At 46.0% G+C, this 23,777-nt stretch overlaps 1 protein-coding gene across 2 annotated transcripts in view; it reads left to right on the forward strand.

Moving 5' to 3' along the window:
* The window catches only part of pdia5 (protein disulfide isomerase family A, member 5), a 161,436-nt gene that overhangs the window by 82,747 nt on the left and 54,912 nt on the right, over positions 1–23,777 (forward strand). For both annotated transcript variants that reach the window (XR_005459822.1, XM_038790082.1), the window contains exons 12-14: positions 2,663–2,733; positions 2,925–3,088; positions 14,284–14,414. Coding sequence is in view for 1 of the 2 variants with exons in the window: in XM_038790082.1 (XP_038646010.1) it covers positions 2,663–2,733; positions 2,925–3,088; positions 14,284–14,414 (366 nt within the window). In the remaining variant the exon portion in view is untranslated. The remainder of the gene's footprint in view (positions 1–2,662; positions 2,734–2,924; positions 3,089–14,283; positions 14,415–23,777) is intronic.

Here is a 23,777-nt window from a genome sequence, read left to right on the forward strand (position 1 = left end):
CCAAAGTTCCTCCGACAGCACCTTCCAAACCAGCACTACTGCCCAGAAGGACAATAATAATAATCTTTAGTGTCATAAGTAGGCTTATATTAACACTGCAATGAAGTTACTGTGAAAAGCCCTGAATTGCCACATTCCGGCGCCTGTTCGGGTACACGGAGGGAGAATTTAGAATGTCCAAATTGCCTAGCAGTGCGTCTTTCGGGACTTGTGGGAGGAAACCGGAGCATCCAGAGGAAACCCACGCAGACAGGGAGAACGTGCAGACTCCACACAGACAGTGACCCAAGCTGGGAATCGAACCTGTGACCCTGGCGCTGTGAAAAAACAGTGCTAACCACTGTGCTACCGTGCCGCCACCAAGAGCAGCAGATGCATGGGAACCCACCACCTGTAACTCTCTCCTCTCTCTCCTTCCCCCCCCCCCCCCCCCCCCCCCAAAAACCCACACACTATCCTAACTTGGAAATATATAGCTGTGCCTGATTCAAGATCCTGAAACCCCCTCCCTAGCAGCATTGAGGGTGTACCTACACATGGACCGCAGCGTTTCAAGATAGCTCGCCACCATCATCCCGGGACAATTGGGGATGGGCAATGAAAATGCTGGCTTAGCTAGAGATGCCCACATTCAGTAAAAGAATTAAATAAAAGGTTAGGAAGTGATTTAATTCAAAACCGCAAGAGAGTCTGAGAGAGCAGTTTGGGCCGGGAGGGGTTTGTGCGAGATGGGAGGAATGAAATTCACTCGCAGACGTGTCACGGATTTAAGACAATTGAAAATAGAAGCTGCGAGTGGATGAGAAATGTAGCCATGCGATTGAGTTAAAATCTAAAATACGTTGCCTGAAAGGGAGCTGCTTTTTTTTCAAAAGGGAACTGGATATACTGGAAAAGGAAAGATATGCAGGGCAAAGGGGAAAAGACGGGGGAATGGAACGAATTGGTAGTTTTTTCAGAGACAAAATGGACTCTTGTGCTGTAAGATAACATATGAATTTAGGGGTTCATTTGGCAAGAAGGTGGATGAATACAGAGTTTTGGAAAAACAGGTGCAATCTGTTAAAACCGAGCCAAAAATACCTCCACCCTTGGCCTCTCTAAAGAGTTTTTAAATGGAGATTCTCTCAAGTGCATTTGAACAGTGACAGGTGTGTGTTAATAAAACTGTATGCACCGCTGAGGTGACAGCTGGTAATTGCTACAGTGACAGGAAGTTATTAAACATGGAAATAATAGCTGAAGAATAAACCTTTCTGCTTAATGCTGAGGCAGAGTCAGCTGGCCAATTATTACTGAAATGACATTGAGCATTCTGTTGATGTTTAGTTCCCAATTGTCCTTAATTCATGGACTGTCAATTATAGAGGGTCAATAATCTGTTTTGTGTTGATTAACAGCATTTTAGCAACTTGTTCTGTTTGGTTTGTTGCCAAAACTAACATCAAGTGCATCACTTTATCTTCTGTTTGTCTGTCCCTATGGAGCCCTGCTTTCTTTGGGGAGAAAAAAAAAGACTTTTATTTATATATATTCACGACCACCGGACATCCCAAGCACTTTACAGCCAATGAAGTACCTTTGAGTGTGCCAATTTGTGCACAGCACTCTCCCAAAAACAGCAATGTGATAATCACTGGATAATCTCTTTGCAATTTTGACTGAGGAATTGTTATCGAACAGCACACTTCTCTCTCTCTCTCTCTCTCTTTTTATGTGTGCAAATTGGCTGCTGTTTCCTCTATTACAAGAGTGAATACACTTCAGAAGTACATTATTAGCTGTGAAGCACTTTGGGTTGCGGAAGGTGCTGCATAAACCAAAGATTTTTTTTTTGGAAAGCAAGTGGCAAGAACAAGAAATACTCTAATGTTTTTAATATTAAGGAAGTTTTTTAAATTAATAATCGCCTATTGTCACAAGCAGGCTTCAATGAAGTTACTGTGAAAAGCCCTTAGTCGCCACATTCCGGCGCCTCTTCGGGGAGGCCGGTACAGGAATTGAACCCGCGCTGCTGGCCTTGTTCTGCATTACAAGCCAGCTGTTTAGCCCACTAGGGAGGGGAATTTAACTAACAATGAAAGGGAAGAGAAAACATTCAAATATGTACCAGTTTTCATCTTTTTTTAAATAACAGCCGGAACGGTAGATTGGGAAATACATAATTTGGCCCTTGACATTTTTTTCCACCATCCATGCATGTACTTTATCTTGAATTCAATCCCGCCCAATTAATCTCCTCCTTTGCCCCATATACAACCTACTCTATTGTGGCCTCTACTCCCTCATCCAATTAATCTCCTTCTATATCCCCGGTATAATGCACACTCTAGGGTGCACTCTATCTCACCCATTTAATCTCCTGAAGAAAGATCCTGTAGAGATGTTTACTCATTGCTGGGTGATTAATCCTAGAATATTCCTTGCATCTCTACTATTTAACCCATGTCTGTGATTTACTGTAGAGTACATTCCTCTTCCAAGCCCAGTTTGTCACAGTCCGTTTCCTTTCCCTCTGCTTTTTAAAAAAATATTTGCTTACACCCTCTGTGGTTGCTGTGAAATAATGACTGGACTGGGGTGGACATTTTGTGCAGTTGCAGTTATAAAGCCTCTCTTGAGATGGATGCATTCTGAACCTTGGTTCTGTTTCCGATTGTAGGGTGTGGTCACTGTAAGAAGATGAAGCCAGATTACGAGGAAGCTGCTGAGGTGCTGAGTAATGACAGTGATGTAAGGAAATGTTGGTGTTCTTCCTGAAACTTCAGCCGGAGTTATTGGTTGGTGGAGCTGGCGCGCCTAGAAAGGAGAAATAAAGATGCCATTGCTTATAGCCACTTCTAAAAAACAAAATGTCACGTGCCTTTTTAACTTCCCGTCTGCTCGCTTGCTCCTCCACTTACTGTTTTGCTTTGTTAACCTAGAGTCCAGGCGTGTTGGCAGCAGTTGACGTCACAGCTCAGAAGTACTTGGGTGAAAGGTATCAAATTACTGGCTTCCCAACACTAAAGTACTTTGAAAATACTGAAGAGAAATGGACGCTCCCGCATCTGCGGACCAAGGACAAGATTATCGAGTGGATCTACAAGTACGTTCTTGGCCTCCACCAACATTTATCGTTGCTTGTACTGCATTTCTCTCTATGACAAATCCATCCGCAAGACTTTTAAAAAATTTAGATCGCCCAATTCATTTTTCCCAATTAAGAGGCAATTTAGCATGGCGAATCCACCTAACCGGCACATCTTTGGGTTGTGGGAGCGAAACTCACGCAAACATGGGGAGAATGTGCAAACTGCACATGCACAGCGATCCAGAGCCGGGATTGAACCTGGGTTCTTGGTGCCGTGAGGCAGCAGTGTTAACCACCACGCCACTGTACTGTCCTCATCTGGAAGACTTGCGGTACAGGACACCGCAGAAGGTGGCATGGTAGCACAGTGGTTAGCACTGTTGCTTCACAGCTCCAGAGTCCCAGGTTCGATTCCTGGCTTGGATCGCTGTCTGTGCGGAGACTGCACGTCCTCCCCGTGTCTGTGCGGGTTTCCACTGGGCGCTCCGTCGTTTCCTCCCACAGTCCAAAGATGTGGGATTTAGGTGGATTGGCCATGCTAAATTGCCCCTTAGTGTCCAAAAGGGTTGGGAGGGGTTGCTGGGTTATGGGTATAGGGTGGAGGTGTGTGCTTAAGTCGGGTGCTCTTTCCAAGGGCCGGTGCAGACTTGATGGACCGAATGGCCTCCTTCTGCACTGTAAATTCTATATGTCGAAGGTGGAGTGAATAGCACAGATGGAATGATTGGCAGATGGATCCCAGGTTTGTGTTTAATCAGTGATTGACTGAAGTTACAGGCGCTTGAGCAGGTACCTCAGCTGCACAGCTGTGTATATCACTGGGCAAAAGATTTCTGCACCTCAGTTGATGCCTGAGTTAGGTCCACAATTCAATGGATCTTGAAAGCATGGGTGAAGAATTTGAAAACAACAAGTCTTGCTGAACTGGGAGCCAATGTAGCACATGAGAATAGTGAACGGTAATATGGGCAATTTGTGGGCAGTAGAATTTTGGATGAACTCTGATTGACGGACGGTGCAGAGCAAGCCAGGAGATTATTGGAATTGCTAATGCAAACCTTACTATCCCAGGTACACTGACAGGCAATGCCTGTCGTCACTGAGCTCGACGCTGCTTTCCATACAAGTCCCCCCCCCTCCCCAGCTGCTGATTGTCCTTGATGGTTCAAGGGGTGATATCGATGTGCTCTTTGATTGTGACAAAATCGCCCAATAGTTACTGCTTCAGTGGCAGCCTGCAGATAAGTGACTGTGTCAGACGTAGTGCCACTCACCAGGAACCACGGTGGAACTAATTACTTTTAATTTGACATTTTGATGACAAAAGGGTGAGGAGCGAATCCTCAATGCTATAAACCTTTAATTAAATTGTGTGAGGAAAGGGAAGCGACTTGGTCAAATCCATTCGGTTTGTGGAAAATGTATGGAAATTTCAGTCTCCTGCTATTTGGCAGTCACCCTGTTCAGAATTCTCAATGTTTTTTTTTGATCTATTAAAAGCATAACCAAGAGCTGCAGCTGGCTCGGAGAACTGTTTTATTAAAATCCACGAGCAGCTTCTGGCAGGAAATCCAAATTCTACACTTGACATTTTCTACCTCTGCCGCTGCTAAGTATTGGAAGCATTTTATCATATCAAACTGGTGGTTATGGAAGCGCTCTCTGAATATAGATTGAAAATGATTGAAGGAGAATTTGACTGGGCTGGAGCAAGTTTATTTTCACTAATAAAAAAATCCCATTTGTTTGGTTGGGATGGGGGGTGTTGTGAAGCAGACAGTCCTGGAAAACCTAGGTTTGTCTCTCCTTTTGCTCCCCAACCTTGTCCTCCACATCTGCAACGAGCACTCGTACGTCAAGTGTGAATGAGACAGATGCAACTGGAAAGACCCGCTACTAGGGCTGGCATTCCAGATTGTTTTGGGTTCAGAGACCAGCTGCCCACAAAGCACTGGTGTAGCGGCAACTTTCATCTGTGCCGCGCCTTTGGCCAATGGAACATTGCACGGCACTTCGCAGAGGCACAATTAAACAAATATTGGCACAGAGCCAAAGAAGAAGATATCACTCTCTCCCGATCGGAGTGCTACAACACTGATGACCATGGCGTCGACTACCTGGACACGAAGCTCTGGAACTCACCACCCCTCCTTCTCCTCCTACCTCTTGCCTGTATTTCCTAATGTAGCTCATCGTCAAATATGTTTGATAATGCTCTGCACGGCCTTTTGGAACATTTAGTGTGTTAAAGATGCCATGTAAAGGAGTGGTGGTGGCATAGTGGTTATGTCACGGACTCTTATTCCAGAAACCCAGGCCCTGGGAATAGTGGTTCAAATCCCACAGAGGCAGCTGTGTAATTTTTCTGCCAAAATTGGGAGAGCTGCCCCACAGACTAGTCGAGCAACAGCTGGACAACGGAATCATACCTGACAAACATTGTGCCATAAACCACCGCTACCATTGCTGGTTATATCCTGTCCCAACAGCAAGAAGGACCCACCAGTGGTGGTGGCTCAGTGGTACACATTCAGGAGGGAATTACCCTGTGTATCCTCTTTTTAAAAAAAATAAAAATAAATTTAGTGTACCCAATTCATTTTTTTTTCCAATTAAGGGGCCATTTAGCATATTCAATCCACCTACTTTGCACATCTTTGGGTTGTGGGGGTGAAACCCACGCAGACACGGGGAGAATGTGCAAACTCCACATGGACAGTGACCCAGAGCCAGGATCGAACCTGAGACCTTAGGCGCCGTGAGGCAGCAGGGCTAACCCACTGTGCCACCGTGCTGCCCACCCTGTGCTTCCTCAACATTAACTGTGTGAAGTCTCATGACATAAAGTGAAATGTGGGAAAGTAACCTCCATGTTGAATACCAATTGGAAGATGCACTGAAGGTGGCAAAGGCACAGAATGTACTCCAGGTGGGAGAAGTGAAAAAGAAAAATGCCTCAGTCGCACCATTATTGACTAAGCTAGCTGAGTCCAAAAAGTATATAGCTGCTGAACTCAGTCTTTGTCAGACGGTGAGGGAACCAACAAGAGGGAAAAGAACACCAATAATTTACCTGCCGCTGAGCCATCTGTCCACGACTATACTGGGAGGAGTAACCACAACATAGTCCTTGTGGAAACAAAGTCCCATCTTCACATTGAAGATACCTTCCATCCTGTGTGATGCAACCATTTTAAAAAAAGTTTAAAGTGCCCAATTCTTTTTTTTCCCAATTAAGTGGCAATTTGGCGTGGCCAATCCACTTACCCATCTTTCCGTTGTGGGGGTGAGGCCCATGCAGGCATGGGGAGAATGTGCAAACCCCACACAGTGACCCAAGTCCGGAATTGAACACAGGTCCCTGGTGCTGTGAGGCAGCAGTGCTAACCACTGCGCCACCATACCCGCCTATGTGTGATGCAACCATAGAAGAATATTCATAAAATACCTACAATGCAGAAGGAGGCCATTCTTCCCTTCAATTCTGCACTGACTCTCCTCCAGACCAACACTAGATTTGTGAAGCCTCATGGCTCCAGGTCTCGGGCAAGGCAACCTCCTGCTGATTAAAACCGACTGCACCCCCTCCCCGCAGCTGATGAATCAGTTCTCCTCCATGTTGAATACCACCTGGAGAAAGCACTTGAGGGTGCCAACCACACATAGTGTATCTTGGGTGGGGATATTCAATGTCCAGCACCAAGAGTGGCTTGTTAGCATCACTACAGACCATGCTCGTCGAGTCCTAAAGGACATGAATGCAGCAGATGGTGAGCAAACCAAGAAGAGGGAAAAATATACTTGTACTCCTTCTCAACAACCTGCCTGCCGCAGATGCACCGATCCATAACGGTAGTAGTGACCACTCCTTGTGGAGACGAAGACAAAGTCTTCACATTGCGGATACTCTCCAGTGGAACTACCACTGTGATAAATGGAAAAGATTTCAAACAGATCTGGCAACTCCAGACTGGGCAACGAGCCTTGTGGGTCATCATTACAGCAAAATCGAACTCAACCACAATCTGTAATCTTATGGCCTGGCATATCCCCCATTCTACCCTTCCCACCAAGCCAGGGGTCACCCCTGGTTCAATGAAGAGCGCAGGAGAGCATGCCAGGAGCAACACCAGGCGTACTGAAAAATGAGGTGTCGACCTGGTGAAGCTAAAACACAGGACTACTTGCCGCCAGACAGCATAAGCAGCAAATGATAGAAGTAACCAACTTGGCCAACACCCAAGGTCCTGAGCATAACAGATGTTAGTTTTGCTCATATCAAAGCTCCAAAACCTAGGACTTGGCTCTCCACTCTGCAACTGGATCCTTGATTTTCTGACCAACAGACCACAATCAGTAAGAATGAACAACAACACCTGCTCCACAATAGTCCTCAATACCGGGGTCCCGCAAAGCTGCGTATTTAGCCCCCTACTCTACTCCCTGTACACACACGACTGCGTGACAAAACTTGGTTCCAACTCCATCTACAAGTTTGCTGCCGATCCGACCATAGTGGGCCGGATCTCGAACAGCGACGAGTCAGAATACAGGAGGGAGATAGAAAACCTAGGGGAGTGGTGCAGTGACAACAATCTATCCCTCAACGTCAGCAAAACTAAAGAGCTGGTCATTGACTTCAGGAAGCAAAGTACTGTACACACCCCTATCAGCATCAACAGGGCCGAGGTGGAGATGGTTAGCAGTTTCAAATTCCTAGGGGTGCACATCACCAAAAATCTGTCCTGGTCCACCCACGTCGACGCTACCACCAAGAAAGCACAACAGCGCCTATACGTCCTCAGGAAACTAAGGTAATTCGGCATGTCCACATTAACCCTTACCAACTTTTACAGATTCACCATTGAAAGCATCCTATCAGGCTGCATCACAGCCTGGTATGGCAACTGCTCGGCTCAGGACCACAAGAAACTTCAGAGAGTCGTAAACACCGCTCAGTCCATCGCACAAACCTGCCTCCCATCCATTGACTCCATCTACACCTCCCGCTGCCTGGGGAAAGTGGGCAGCATTATAAAAAAAACCCTCCCACCCGGCTTACTCATTCTTCCAACTTCTTCCATCGGGCAGGAGATACAGAAGTCTGAGAACACGCACGAACAGACTCAAAAACAGCTTCTTCCCCGCAGTTACCAGACTCCTAAATGACCCTCTTATTGACTGACCTCATTAACACTACACCCTGTATGCTTCATTCGATGCCGGTGCTTATGTAGTTACATTGTATATCTTGTGTTGCCGTATTATGTATTTTCTTTTCTTCCCATGTACTTAATGATCTGTTGAGCTGCTCACAGAAAAATACTTTTCACTGTACCTCGGTACACGTGACAATAAACAAAACCAATCCAATCCAATCCAATTTGATTAACTCGCCTTGTAACAAGAAACGGCTGAAGGCACTGTATACTGGAAAGGCTATGGGCCCTGACAATATTCCAGCAATAATACTGAAGGCTTGTGCTCCAGAACTAGCTGTGCCCCTAGGCAAGTCGTCCCCATATAACGAACACTGGGATCTACCCGGCAATGTGGAAAATTGCCCTGGTATGTCCCGTTCACAAAATGTAGGACAAATCCAACCAGACCAATTACCGTCCCATCAGTCTATGCTCCATCATCAATAAAAATAGTGTAAATGCTATCCAATGGCACTCGCACAGCAATCCTGCTCATGGACGCTCAGTTCGGGTTTCTCCAGGACCATTCAGCTCCTGGCCTGATTGCTGCTTTGGTCCAACCATGGACTAAATGTGAAAGTGACTGCACTTGACATCCAGGCTGCATTTGACCGAGTATGGTATCAAGGAGCCCGAGCAAAACAGGAATCAGTGGGATTCGGGGAGAAATCTCTCTGTGGTTTGGAGTTCTACCTGGCAGAAAGAAAGATGGTAGCAGTTTTTGGAGGTCAATCATCTAATTTCCAGGACATCACTGCAGAAGTTCCTGCTGGGTAGTATTTTAGGCTCAACCACCTTCAACCGCATCATGAATGACCTTCCTTCCGTCATAAGGTCAGGAATGGGGATGTTCGCTAATCACTGATTATACAAACATAGAACATTACAGCGCAGTACAGGCCCTTCGGCCCTCGATGTTGTGCCGACCTGTGGAACCACTCTAAAGCCCATCTACACTATTCCCTTATCATCCATATGTTTATCTAATGATCATTTAAATGCCCTTAATGTTGGCGAGCCCACTACAGTTGCAGGCAGGGCATTCCACGCCCTTACTACTCTCTGAGTAAAGAACCTACCTCTGACATCTGTCCTATATCTATCTCCCCTCAATTTAAAGCTATGTCCCCTCGTGCTAGCCATCACCATCCAAGGAAAAAGGCTCTCACTGTCCACACTATCTAATCCTCTGGTCATTTTGTATGTATCAATTAAGTTACCTCTTAACCTTCTGACGAAAACGGCCTTAAGTCCCTCAACCTTTCCTCATAAGATCTTCCCTCCATACCAGGCAACATCCTGGTAAATTTCCTCTGCACCCTTTCTAATGCTTCCACATCCTTCCTATAATGCGGTGACCAGAACTGCACACAATACTCCAAATGCGGCCGCACTGGAGTTTTGTACAGCTACAACATGACCTCATGGCTACGAAACACAATCCCTCTACCAATAAAAGCTAACACACTGTACGCCTTCTTAACAACCCTATCAACCTGGGTGGCAACTTTAAGAGATCTATGTACATGGACACCGAGATCTCTCTGCTCATCCACACTACCAAGAATCTTATCATTAGCCAAGTACTTTGTCTTCCTGTTACTCCTTCCAAAATGAATCACCTCACACTTTCCTGCATTAAACACCATTTGCCACCTCTCAGCCCAGCTCTGCAGCTTATCTATGTACCTCTGTAACCTCCAACATCCTTCCGCGCTGTCCACAACTCCACCGACTTTAGTGTCATCTGCAAATTTACTCACCCATCCTTCTACGTCCTCCTCCAGGTCATTTATAAAAATGACAAACAGCAGTGGCCCCAAAACAGATCCTTGTGGTACACCACTAGTAACTGAACTCCAGGCTGAACCTTTCCCATCAACCACCACCCTTTATCTTCCAGCTAGCCAATTTCTGATCCAAACTGCTAAATCACCCTGAATCCCATGCCTCCGTATTTTCTGCAAAAGCCTACCGTGGGGAACCTTATCAAATACTTTACTGAAATCCATATACACCACATCAACTGCTTTACCCTCGTCCACCTGTTTGGTCACCTTCTCAAAGAACTCAATAAGGTTTGTGAGGCACGACCTACCCTACACAAAACCGTGTTGACTATCCCTAATCAAATTATTCCTTTCTAGTTGATTATAAATCCTATCTCTTATAAACCTTTCCAAGACTTTGCCCACAACAGAAGTAAGGCTCACTGGTCTATAATTACCGGGGTTGTCTCTACTCCCCTTCTTGAACAAGGGGACAACATTTGCTATCCTCCAGTCTTGCACTATTCCTGTGGACAATGACGACATAAAGATCAAAGCCAAAGGCTCAGCAATATCCTCCGTAGCTTCCCAGAGAATCCTGGGATAAATCCTATCCGGCCCAGAGGCCTTATCTATTTTCACACTTTCCAGAATTGCTAACACCCCTCCTCCTTATGAACCACAAGCCCTTATAGTCTAGTAGCCTGAAACTTAGTATTCCCCTCAACAACATTGTCTTTTTCCTGCGTGAATACTGACGAAAAATATTCATTTAGCATCTCTCCTATCTCCTCAGACTCCACTCACAACTTCCCACTACTGTCCTTGACTGGCCCTACTCTTACCCTCGTCATTCTTTTATTCCTGACATACCTATTGAAAGCTTTAGGGTTATCCCTAATCCAACCTGCCAAAGACTTCTCATGTCCCCTCCTGGCTCTTAGCTCTCTCTTTAGGTCCTTCCTCGCTAACTTGTAATTCTCGAGCGCCCTAACTGAACCTTCACGTCTCATCTTTACATAAGCTTCCTTCTTCCTCTTGACAAGTGATTCAACTACTTTAGTAAACCACGGTTCCCTCGCTCGACCACTTCCTCCCTGCATGACAGGTACATACTTATCAAGGACACGCAGTAGCTGTTCCTTGAACGAGCTCCTCATTTGAATTGTGCCCATCCCCTGCAGTTTCCTTCCCCAACCTATGTATCCTAAGTCTTGGCTCATCGCATCATAATTGCCTTTCCCCCAGCTATAACTCTTGCCCTGCGGTATATACCTATCCCTTTCCATCGCTAAAGTAAACGTTACTGAATTGTGGTCACTATCACCAAAGTGCTCACCTACCTCCAAATCTAGCACCTGTCCTGGTTCATTACCCAGTACCAAATCCAATGTGGCCTCGCCTCTTGTTGGCCTATTTACATACTGTGTCAGGAAAACCTCCTGCACACATTGGACAAAAACGGACCCATCTAAAGTACTCGATCTATAGCGTTTCCAGTCAATATTTGGAATGTTAAAGTCCCCCATAACAACTACTCTGTTACTTTCGCTCCTATCCAGAATCATCTTTGCAATCCTTTTCTCTACATCTCTGGAACTTTTCGGAGGCCTATAGAAAACTCCCAACAGGGTGACCTCTCCTTTCCTGTTTCTAACCTGAGCCCATACTACCACAGTAGACGAGTCCTCATCAAACGTCCTTTCTGCCACCGTAATACTGTCCTTGGCTATCAATGCCACCCCTCCCCCTCTTTTACCACCTTCCCTGAGCTTACTGAAATATCTAAACCCCGGAACCTGCAACAACCATTCCTGTCCCTGCTCTCACCATGTCTCCAAAATGTTCAACATCATTCCTGATTCGTCAACTACTGAAGCAATCGTCTAAATGCAACAAGACATGGACAATATGCAGGTTCAGGCTGATAAGTAGTGAGTACCAGCCAATGACCATCTTCAACGAGATAATCTAACCACCTTCCCTTGACATTCAATGGCATTACCATCGCAGAATCCCCCACTATCAACGTCCTGTGGGTTGAATAGAAACTAAACTAGATTAGACGTATAAACGCTGGCTACAAGAGCTGGTCAAAGGATAGGAACCCTTCTCCCGACTCCCCAAAGCCAGTCCACCATCTACAAGGCACAAGTGAAGTGTGATGGAATACTCTCCACTTTCCTGGATGAGTGCAACTCCAACACTCCAGAAGCTCAACACCATCCAGGACAAAGCAGCCCACGCGATTAGCACCCCACTCCACCCACCACTGTCAAAATTCATTCCCTCCGACGCACAATGGCAATGATCTGCCTGAGCTACAAGATGCACTGCAGCAACTCTCCCAAGTTTCCTTCAACACCGCCTTCCAAACCTACAACCTGTACCACTTAGAAGGGCAATGGCAGCAGATGCATTGGAACCATCACCTGCAAGTTCCTCTCCTAGCCACTCACCATCCTGACCTGGAACTATATTGCTGTTCCTTCACTGTCACTGGGTCAAAATCTTGGAAATCCCTCCCTAACAGCACTGTGGATGTACCTGAACCACACGAGTTGCAGCGGCTCAGGAAGGCCGCACAGCACCACCACCTTCATGGCAATTAGGGAATGGTAATAAATGCTGGCTTAGCCACATCTCATGAATGAATAAGTAAAATTAATAACTGTGAATTGTTGTTGTCTTGGGACTTGTGACCAATCATTTGATTGGAGAGATAAGACCACTCTTTAAAGGAGGAGGAAAAGACGGGAAGGTTTTGGAAAACAATTCCAGAGCTTGACCCTAAACTAGTTGAAGACCTGGTCAGTCCACCCACTTCCTATGTCAGATGTACTGTAACGCTTTGGCTGCTCATTTACAGTAAGTTCACCAGCCGGGAGAAACGGAAAAGGGCAACACTGCTCATGTGCACGAAGGGTTCAGGGCTCATAGAAGAGTAAAGGGAGATTAGTTGAATAGCTCTTTCAAAGGGCTGTCCAGGATGATTGGCCATCTTCTCCTGCACTGTTTGACGATCGGAGTATAGTTCGCAGCCCAAACAAGTAGGAACAGAAAAATACGTTTTGAGTTGGTGCTGATGCAGAGAGGGTACAGTGATCTGGATTGATCCGTGCTGCAATGTTCACGTTAAACTGATTGCTGTTCACTTGACTTCCTCTTTGTGCACTAGAAACTTGATTTGTATGCAGGTGGCTAGTTTGGCTTCTAAGAAAAATGATGTGGTCTAACTTGACCTTGTTCAAAGTCAATGTTGTCGTAAGTCCTGGTTACTCAATTACCCATTAATGAGTTGAAATAATTCCAATTGCTCATAGACCCAGTATTACCTGGATTTCTACTGATCATGACGGTAATTGTTCATGTGTGGAGGGATCCATCTATTAACCTGACTCTGTTTGCAAGCATGTTGCATGAATATGATTTCATTATTAAAATTAAATGAAAATACTGCGGATGCTAGCGATTTGAAAGAAAAAGAACAAAGTGGTGGAAAAATTGCGTATGGCGGCACTGCACGTCCTCGATGTTAACCCCGTTTCTCTCTCCACAGCCGCTGCCAGACCTCTGAGACTTTCCAGCACATTTTGTTGAGATTTATTTGTTGCCTGGTCAGCTCACCTGGGTAAAATAGTTGGATGGCAAATGCACAACTGGGCCATTTAATGCAAATTGGAATGTCTGTGTATGCTTTAGGCCACGTTGCGGGCAAAAAACAGGTTCCATGCACAAATCGCCGGGTTCCAAATGCAGAGGATCTAAATTTGACTACTATAGGCCCATCCTTCACGTTTTACACTGTTAGACGACCATCGGTAATGTTTCCAGAGCAGACCAATCTCTTCCAGTGTCTTAAATACTCTGCGGGGCAGTAGGAAAAAGGTGGAATAGCAAGAAAAGCAGAAAGAGCTGTAAATGAGGGCTTGTAGGAAGCCAGGTAGGAGGTGGCCAGAGGGCAAGATTGAGGAGGGATTTCCAGAACAGAAAGTAGACCTTAAAACAAGTGATCACCCACATCAATCTAGGGGAACGAAGAGTTCATCCAGTTTGGAAGGAAGAGTGTAGAAATGGAGGAGGCCACTTGAATACGATGGATTGAAACCGAGTTAGGATGGTGAAGCACAGACAAGAATCTCAAGTTGTTTTCCTGGAATGCACTTTCATTTCCTCTTTCTTTTTTTCTTCCCCCCCCCCGCCCCCAATCATCTCCTCTTCACCCCCACCCCACCAATAGTCCTCAAGCCCCTCCACCACCAGAACAGTCTTGGGACGAGCAGCAGACCAGTGTCACCCACCTCGGTGCTGAAGATTTTAAGGAATTCATGAAGAAAAAGAAGCAAGCCTTGGTCATGTTCTATGCTCCTTGTAAGTTAACGTTTGTATATTTTTGCATGTGATGTTGAACTTTTTAATGTTACCCTACTTTTGAGTTCTGTCATGACTTTTCCCATTTGCAAAGGTGGGCTGGAACTGACCATAAGACCAGTTGCATAGACTAGGTTTATATTCCTATGAGTGAAGAAAATTAAGGGGTGACCTATTTAAGGTGTTTTCAAATGATTAGTGGATTTTCAAAGGTACATAATGAGAACCTATTTCCTCTGTGGGGACGAGGGGCGCAATTGTAACATCATAGCAAGTGCAAAAAGGAGTGAAATCTCTTCGCTTCTCTCCTGCAAAGATCCGGGATTGTTAGATCCTTTTAATCCTTTTGTTAGATTAGGAAAATGAGGGGTAGACATAGAACATACAGTGCAAAAGGATGCCACCCGGCCCATCGAGTCTGCACTGACCCACTTAAGCCCTCATCTTCCACCCTATCCCCGTAACCCAACAACCCCTCCCAATCCTTTTTGGTCACTAAGGGCAATTTATCATGGCCAATCCACCTAACCTGCACGTCTTTGGACTGTAGGAGGAAACCGGAGCACCCGGAGGAAACCCACGCAGGCACGGGGAGAACGTGCAGACTCCGCACAGACAGTGACCCAGCGGGGAATCGAAGCTGGGACCCTGGTGCTGTGAAGCCACAGGGCTATCCACTTGTGCTGCCCACTGTGCTACCGTACTGCCCACATATTTTACCAAGACGTGTAAACAGAGTTAAGATACTGATTAGTAATTTTAAGTGATTTGTTGAAGAGGTTACACGTACATAAAGAGCAAGAGGGTAGCCAGGGAAAGGGTTGGCCCACTGAAGGTCAGGGAAGGGAATCTATGTGTGGAGCCAGAGGAAATGGGCGAGGTACTAAATTAATACTTTGCATCGGTATTCACCAAAGAGAAGAAATTGGTGGATGTTGAGTCTGGAGAAGGGCGTGTAGATAGCCTGGGTCACATTGAGATCCAAAAAGGCGAGGTGTTGGGCGTCTTGAAAAATATTATGGCAGATAAGTCCCCAGGGCCTGATGGGATCTACCCCAGAATACTGAAGGTGGCAAGAGAGGAAATTGTTGAGGCCTTGACAGAAATCTTTGGAGCCTCACTGTCTTCAGGTGATGTCCCGGAGGACTGGAGAATAGCCAATATTATTCCTTTGTTTCAAGGGCAATCCAGGAACTATATGCAAGTGAGCCTTACGGTAGGGAAGTTACTGGAGAGAATTCTTCGAGACAGGATCTACTCCCATTTGGAAGCAGGGGGACGTATTAGCGAGAGGCAGCATGGTTTTGTGAACGGGAGGTTGGGTCTCACTAACTTGATAGTTTTTCGAGGAGGTCACAAAAATGATTGATGCAGGTAGGGCAGTGGATTTTGTCCATATGGACTTCAGTAAGGCCTTTGACAAGGTCCCTCATGGCAGACTGGTACAAAAGGTGAAGTCACACGGGATCAGTGGTGAACTGACAGGATGAATACAGAGCTGGCTAGGTCATAGAAGGCAGAGAGTAGAAATAGAAGGGTGCTTTTCTGATTGGAGAGCTGTGATGTGGTGTTCCGCAGGGATCAGTGCTGGGACCTTTGCTGTTCGTGTATATATATAAATGATTTGGAGGAAAATGTAACTGGTCTGATTAACAAGTTTGCGGACGACACAAAGGTTGGTGGAATTGCAGATAGCGATGAGGACTGTCAGAGGATACAGCAGGATTTAGATTGTTTGGTGACCTTGGCGGAGAGATGGCAGATGGTGTTTAATCCGGACAAATGTGAGGTAATGCATTTTGGAGGGTCTAATACAGGTAGGGAACATGCAGTGAATGGTAGAACCCTCAAGAGTATTGACAGTCAGAGAGATCTAGGTTTACAAGTCCACAGATCACTGAAAAGGGCAACACAGGTGGAGAAGATAGTCAAGAAGGCAAACGGCATGCTTGCCTTCATTGGCCGAGGCATTGAGTATAAAAATTGGCAAGTCATGTTGCCGCTGTATAGAACCTTAGTTAGGCCACACTTGGAGTACAGTGTTCAATTCTGGTTGCCACACTACCAGAAGGATGTGGAGGCTTTAGCGAGGGTGCAGAAGAGATTTACCAGGATGTTGCCTGGTATGGAGGGCATTAGCTATGAGGAGATGTTGAATAAACTCGAAAGGGAAAATGCTGGAAACTCTCAGCAAGTCTGGCAGCATCTGTAGGGAGAGAAAAGAGCCAATGTTTCGAGTCCGATGACTCTTTGTCAAAGCTTTGACAAAGAGTCATCGGACTCGAAACGTTGGCTCTTTTCTCTCCCTACAGATGCTGCCAGACTTGCTGAGATTTTCCAGCATTTTCCCTTTCGTTTCAGATTCCAGCATCCGTAGTTAATTGCTTTTCTCTCTCTGAACTCGGTTTGTTCTCACTGGAACGATGGAGGTTGAGGGGCGACCTGATAGAGGTCTACAAAATTATGAGGGGCATAGACAGGGTGGATAGTCAGAGTCTTTTTCCCAGGGTAGAGGGGTAAATTACTAGGGGGCATAGGTTTAAGATGCGAGGGGCAAGGTTTAGAGCAGATGTACGAGGCAAGTTTTTTTACACAGAGGGTAGTGGGTGCCTGGAACTTGCTGCCGGAGGAGGTGGTGGAAGCAGGGACGATAGTGGTGTTTAAGGGGCATCTTGACAAATACATGAATAGGATGGGATTAGAGGGATACGGACCCAGGAAGCGTAGAATATTTTAGTTTAGACGGGCAGCATGGTCGGCACAGGCTTGGAGGGCCGAAGGGCCTGTTCCTGTGCTGTACTTTTCTTTGTTCTTTGGGGGGCTGACTAGTCTCCTGTTTCTATGCTCTGATCACCTGAACTGATTTCTCCTCGAAATAGGCTTGTGACTGATGGTTGAAGGATTTATGTGAACGGTTTGTAGAATTACTGGTCCCCTCTCTCTGTGGGGGAAAGGTCAAAAGTCCGGACTACCTTGCTTCGGTATAGTTAGACGGGTCAAGCTCACAGCCGAGCATCCTGGACACAAGCTCGCGTGCCCTTGCCCTCTTAAAACTCAGTACAGTGCATTTTCAATCCTGCATTATATTAATTGTCTATGTTAGCAAAGCTGATGTTCAGAGGAGGCATGCCCACACAGAAAGGAAGCTGGATTGATGAATCTTGAAGGAAAATTGAATTGCAAGAGATATTAATAATATTGCTTGCTTATCCTGCCAAGATTGGAAATCAATTTAGTTTTCATTGCATTTGAGGATTAACACAGCTGCTGGGGGATGGGGGGAAGAGGAGAAAGGACATGGGAAGAGTCTATTGGACAAGAAAGTTATAAATGAACTCTGCATTCAATGTACTGAAGCGACACGATATTAAAAGATGCGGTAAATTGGGAGTAAAGATAGGATGGCTCCATTGTAAATGGCTGCAAGTTGGACGAGAAAAGAACGCCGGAGATAAGTAAAATTTCCAACGTTTTAGGGAGGAATGATGCATTTCAACATGTTGGACACAAGAAAATAACGCGGCACTGTGACACCGTGATTAGCACTGCTGCCTCACAGCGCCAGGGACCCAGGTTCGATTCCAACCTCGGGTGGCTGTCTGTATCGAGTTTGTACATTCTCCCCATGTCTGTATCGGTTCCCTCCCAAAGATGTGTAGGCTACGTGAATTGGCCGTGCTAAATTGCCCTTCAGAGTCCCAACGGTTAGGTGGGTTTACGGGGATAGGGCAAGGTATTGGGTCTAGGTAGGGTGGTCTTTTGGAGGGTCAGTGCTGACTCAATTGCCGGAATGGTCTCTTCCTGCACTTTAGGGATTCGCTGAAGCATGTGTTAGACATTGTACTTGTGAGAAGACAGAAAAGTTCAGGGAATAAGTGATTGTATGTTGGGAGCCTTCAATTTAAACATTTTTCCTGCGGGTAAGGAGAGAGATAAGGAGAAATTCTTTGTGCAGAAATGTGTTGCAACGTACCACAGGATTTAGGTGAGATGAATCATTGCACCTGGTTGAGAAGAAAGAAAAGTACAGCACAGGAACAGGCTCTTTGGCCCTCCAAACCTGCGCCGACCATGCTGCCTGTTTAACCTAAAATCTTCTGCACTTCCGAGGTCTGTGTTCCTCTATTCCCAACCTATTCATGTATTTGTCAAAATGCCCCCTGATTCCACCACCACCTCCGCTAGCGAGTTCCAGCACCCACTACCCTCTGTGTAAAAAAAAAAACTTCCCTATCACATCTCCTCTCAACTTTGCCCCTCACACCTTAAACCTAAGTCCCCTAGTAATTAACTTTTCCTCCCTGGCCCAAAAAGCTTGTGACTATCCACACTGTCCATGTCCTTCATAAGCTTGTAGACTTGTATCAGGTGACCCCTCAACCTCCTTCGTTCCACTGAGAACAAACAGAGTTTATCCAACCTCTCCTCATGTCTAATGCCGTACATACCAGGCAACATCCTGGGAAACCTTGTTTGTACCCTCTCGAAAGTCTCCACATCCTTCTGATAGTGTGGTGACCAGAATCGAACACAATATTCCAAGTGTGATCACTGTTTCCGAAATGCTCCCAGACTGAAACTTCGACCACCTGGCCGGGCTCATTCCAAGTCCAGTATGGCCCCTTCCATAGTTTGACTATCTGCATATTGTTTCAAGAAGCCCTCCTGGATGCTCCTTACAAACAATCCTGTTGCTTTTACACCTTTCCAAAATCTGCTACATATCTGCTCCTCTATCTCCTGCTGGCTGTTGGGAGACCTATAGTAAACCCCCAACATTGCGACTGCACCCCTCCTATTCCTGAGCTCTACCCATATTGCCTCGCTGCATGAACCCTCTTGAGGTGTCCTCCCACATTACAGCTTTGATATTCTCCCTCACCAATAGTGCAAATCCTCCACCCCTTTTACATTCCCCTCCATCCCACCTGAAACCTCGAAATCCTGTAACGTTTAGCTGCCAATCCTGTCCCTCCCTTAATCAAGCCCCTTACCTGTTATACTTCTCGCATTGCCACAAATACACTTCAGACCACCAGTCCTGCTGTGTTCAGCAACATCTCCCTGTCTGCTCTTCCTCTCAGTCTTACCGGCCCTATTCTCTACTTGCCCCTCAGTTATTTCACCTTCTGACCGATTGCTCCAGTTCCCACCCCCCTGCCACACTAGCTTAAACCCTCCCGTGTGATACTAGCAAACCTCACGGCCAGGATATCAGTGCCCCTCCAGTTTAGATGCAACCCGTCCTTCTTGTACAAGTCCCACCTACCCTAGAAGAGGTTCTAATGGTCCAGATATCTGAAACCCTCCCTCCTACACCAGCTGTTTAGCCACGTGTTTAGCTGCACTATCATCCTATTTCTAGCCTCACTGGTACGTGACACAGGGAGTAATCCCAAGATTACAACGTCCTGTTTACTCCCTAAACTCTGGCTGGAGTTCCTCGTCACACTTCCTGCCTATGCTGTTAGTACTAATATGTGCCACAACCTCTGGCTGTTCATCCTCCCCCTTCAGAATGCCCCCTGCACATTCAGAGACATCCTGGACCCTGGCACCAGGGAGGCAAAATATCATACTCAAGCCTTTCACCTCCACAGAAGTGTCTATCTGTTTCCCTGACTGTAGAGTCCACTACCTGTTGCTCTTCTGTGCTTTGTCCCTCCCTGCTTAACAACAAAGCCAGCCGTGGTGTTACTCCTCTGGCTGCTGCTGCTGCTCTTTCCCCTAAAAAGACCAGAAGACAAAGGAGCAGAATTAGGCCACTCGGCCCATCGAGTCTGCTCCGCCATTCAATCATGGCTGATATTTTCTCATCCCCTTTCTCCTTCCTTCTCCCCATAACCCCTGATCCCCTTATTAATCAAAAACCTATCCATCTCTGTCTTAAAGACACTCGGTGATTTGGCCTCCACAGCCTTCTGCGGCAAAGAGTTCCACAGATTCACCACCCTCTGGCTGAAGAAATTCGGCCCATCGAGCTTGCACCAGCCCTTGGAGAGAGTACCCTACTTAAGCTCATGTCTCCACCCTATCCCCGTAACCCAGTAACCCCACCTCACCTTTTGGACATTATGGGGCAATTTAGCGTTGCCAATCCACCTAACCTGCACATCTTTGGACTGAAGAAAACCGGAGCACCTGGAGGAAACCCATGCAGACACTGGGAGAACGTGCAGACTCCGCACGGACAGTCACCCGAGGCTGCAGTTGAACCTGGGTCCCTGGAGCTGGGAGGCAGCAGTGCTAACCACCGTGCCACCATATTGGAGGATGCACAGTTTTGTACCAGACAATAGAGATGTTTAAGTCCCAGATAATGGTAAAATCATTACATGTAGCAGATACTTCCTGCAAGTCTCTCACTGCCTGTAGTGGTTCGGATTTATATTTTTTGTGGAGTACTTTACATTAATATACAGTTAGTGAGATGCACAGCCTCGAATGAGCTAATTTGTGAGAAAAGCAATTTTGAACATTTGTCAAAGTTACAAATTTTTGAAGAGAAACATTGAACGGCCAATGACAGCCTTGTAAAATGTGACACGGATGTCCTTGTGGTAACTTTGCAAAAAGAAAAGGCTGAATTCTCTGAACCACCTGGTTCCTAATTTAAATTATAAATCCTTTTGCTTTTCTCAATCCCAACAAGGATGTAACAGGATGGAGCGCTGAATATTTTGGTTATTGTAACAAATCCTTCCATTATTATGAATAATAATAATCGGTAATTGTCACAAGTAGGCTTCAATGAAGTTACTGTGAAAAGCCCCTAGTTGCCGCATTCCGCCGCTTGTTCGGGGAGGCCGGTACGGGAATTGAACCCGCGCTGCTGGCATTGTTCTGCCGTACAAGCCAGCTGTTTAGCCCACTGTGCTAAACCAGCCCCATATTTGTGTTGGGGGGGGGGGGGGGGGGGGGGGGGGGGAATGAGAACTGCACTTTTCCCCCATTAAAATATCTTGCTAGAGCTCTCCCTTCTCAAAGAAAGATTATCCTTTAAAAATTTCATGAAATTCCTTTTGGAATATTATCAGTTGAGCCTCATGGGCCCCTTTGTCCGAGTCTCAATTCATATGCAAATTGACCCTGTATTCTGGCCATACCCAGCAGTCTTTGTAGGCTGAACAATGAGAGAAATGAATTGAGCAGAAATGGCAAAATACTAATCCAAAGGTGAGAGTTCCTTCCTGCAGAAGAACTTTAATCTGCATGATGTGATTAAGGAAAAGAACTCTTCGAGCCGTATTATTGGAAAGCATGTCCAAAAAAATCCCAGAGTGCCTCAGTGGCACTACAGCTTATGGCACTAATATTTTAGTTTGTGGGTATGCAGAGCAATAACCAAGAGGGCACGATGCTGTGTGTTGCTAAGGAGGAAGAGATTTTTTTTTTTCTTGTACCAGCCATTGCTCAGTGTTCAGAAGCAAGAGGTTCTGGGTTCCAGTTCCCACTCTCAGAAACTGAAGCACAAAATCTAGGTGACGTTTCCGGGCCGGGGGTGGTGGGGGGGGGGGGGGGGGGGGTGCCCTGTTGTCGTCGGTACCATCATTCAGGTGAGTATCAATCTGGGGGACCCCTCGAGTCGGGTAAAAGATCTTGTGGTGTAATTTGAAGAAGAGAAGAGCAGGGGTTTTCTCGTGCTCGGGTCAACAGTTATCCATCAACAAAGCTTGCTCAAACAGAATATCTGGTCTTTATTGTAGCGCTGTTTGTGGGATCTTGCTGTGCTTAAATTGGCAGCTGCTTATCCGCCATTGCACTTCAGATGTATTTCATTGGCTACAAAATATTTTGGGGGTAGCCTGTGATTGGGAAAGGTGTTATCTAAGCTTTTAAAGTATGGATTTGCTAGCATTGTAAAGCTATATTTATATTTTATTCTGTGCACTGGAAGCATTCCAAGAAGATTTGTTCGACTTGCATGCAGAATGGAAGGGTTGCCTTATGAGGAAAGGTCAAACAGAACGAGGCTTGTATCTGCTGGAGTTTAAAAAAGAGGCAACTTGATTGAAACACAAAGCCCTGAAGGGTCTAAACAGGTGGATTTCGAGAGGATGTTTCCTCTTGTGGGAGAATCGGGAACGAGGAGTCACTGCCCATTTAAGGCAGATGAAACATTTTTTGGTGAGGTTAGTGAGTCTTTAGAACTCTCTTCCTCAAAAGGTGGTGGAAGCAGAGTTGTTGAATATTTTTAAGGCAGAGGTGGATAGATTCTTGGTAAGCATGGGGGGGGCGGGAGGTGAGAGGATATCTGGGGTAAGCGGGAATGTGGAGTCGAGGTTACAATCAGATTGGGTTGCTCTTATTGAATGGCGCAGCAGGCCCGAGTAGCCTACTCCTGTTCCTCATTTGTATGTTCATATATATTGTTCAATTCTGCAATTTATTAAAGTACTGTGGGCAGCACAATAGCATAGTGGTTAGCACAGTTGCTTCACAGCTCCAGGGTCCCAGGTTCGATTCCCGACTCGGGTCACAGTCTGTGTGGAGTCTGCACGTTCTCGCCGTGTCTGCATGGGTTTCTTCCGGGTGCTCCAGTTTCCTCCCACAGTCCAAAGATGTGCATGTTAGGTGGATTGGCCATGATAAATTGCCCTCAGTGTCCAAAAAAGGTTAGGTGGGGTTACTGGGTTATGGGGATAGGGTGGAGGCGTGGGCTTAAGTAGGGTGCTCTTTCCAAGCGTGCAGACTCGATGGGCCAAATGGCCGCCTCCTGCACTATAAATTCTATGATTCCTTTTCACCCCAGTGAAAACCTCATATAGACCTTTGGTATCTGTAAAATTAGAGGTACTGGATGTGTTTCTCTGCTTCGCTAAGCTGCAGTGGTGGCAATCGTGGTCAGCTACAATATTGACACTGCAGCTTCAAATCTCTATCCGTGTGGCCGGGTCTCTCCAGAGGCCAACAGTGCACTCCTGTCCTGAAAGGGCAAGGTTTAGCTCTTGAGCCCAACCCAATGTGTCCGTGGACAGGGAAATGTGAATAATCCAGAAACCTCCCAAATTCAGAGAACCAATTGTACGAATGGGTCTTAATTATCAGAGTGTCTTGCCCCCTTGTGCTAGTTGTTCCAGCCTGTGACCAAAGAGTTGCGTCTGGTGCACCAAAAAAAATGAATGTTTCAAAACATTGAGGAAGTATCAGCCCATCTTGGATCTCATTCTGCATGGAACTTCTTCAAGGTTGGTAACTGTTCTATATACCACTTACTGGAATAGCAGCAAATATTCAAAATTCAAGAACAGGTAATTTATCATGTATGAGGTTTAGGTGCTGAAATTACTTTGTTGTTGGAGTGTGGGAGGGAGAGGACTCAGCTTGTTTCGTGGGCCTCAAATGTATTCAAGGCTGGGTTCT

Source organism: Scyliorhinus canicula, chromosome 2 (genome assembly GCF_902713615.1).
Source record: "Scyliorhinus canicula chromosome 2, sScyCan1.1, whole genome shotgun sequence".
NCBI lineage: Eukaryota > Metazoa > Chordata > Chondrichthyes > Carcharhiniformes > Scyliorhinidae > Scyliorhinus > Scyliorhinus canicula.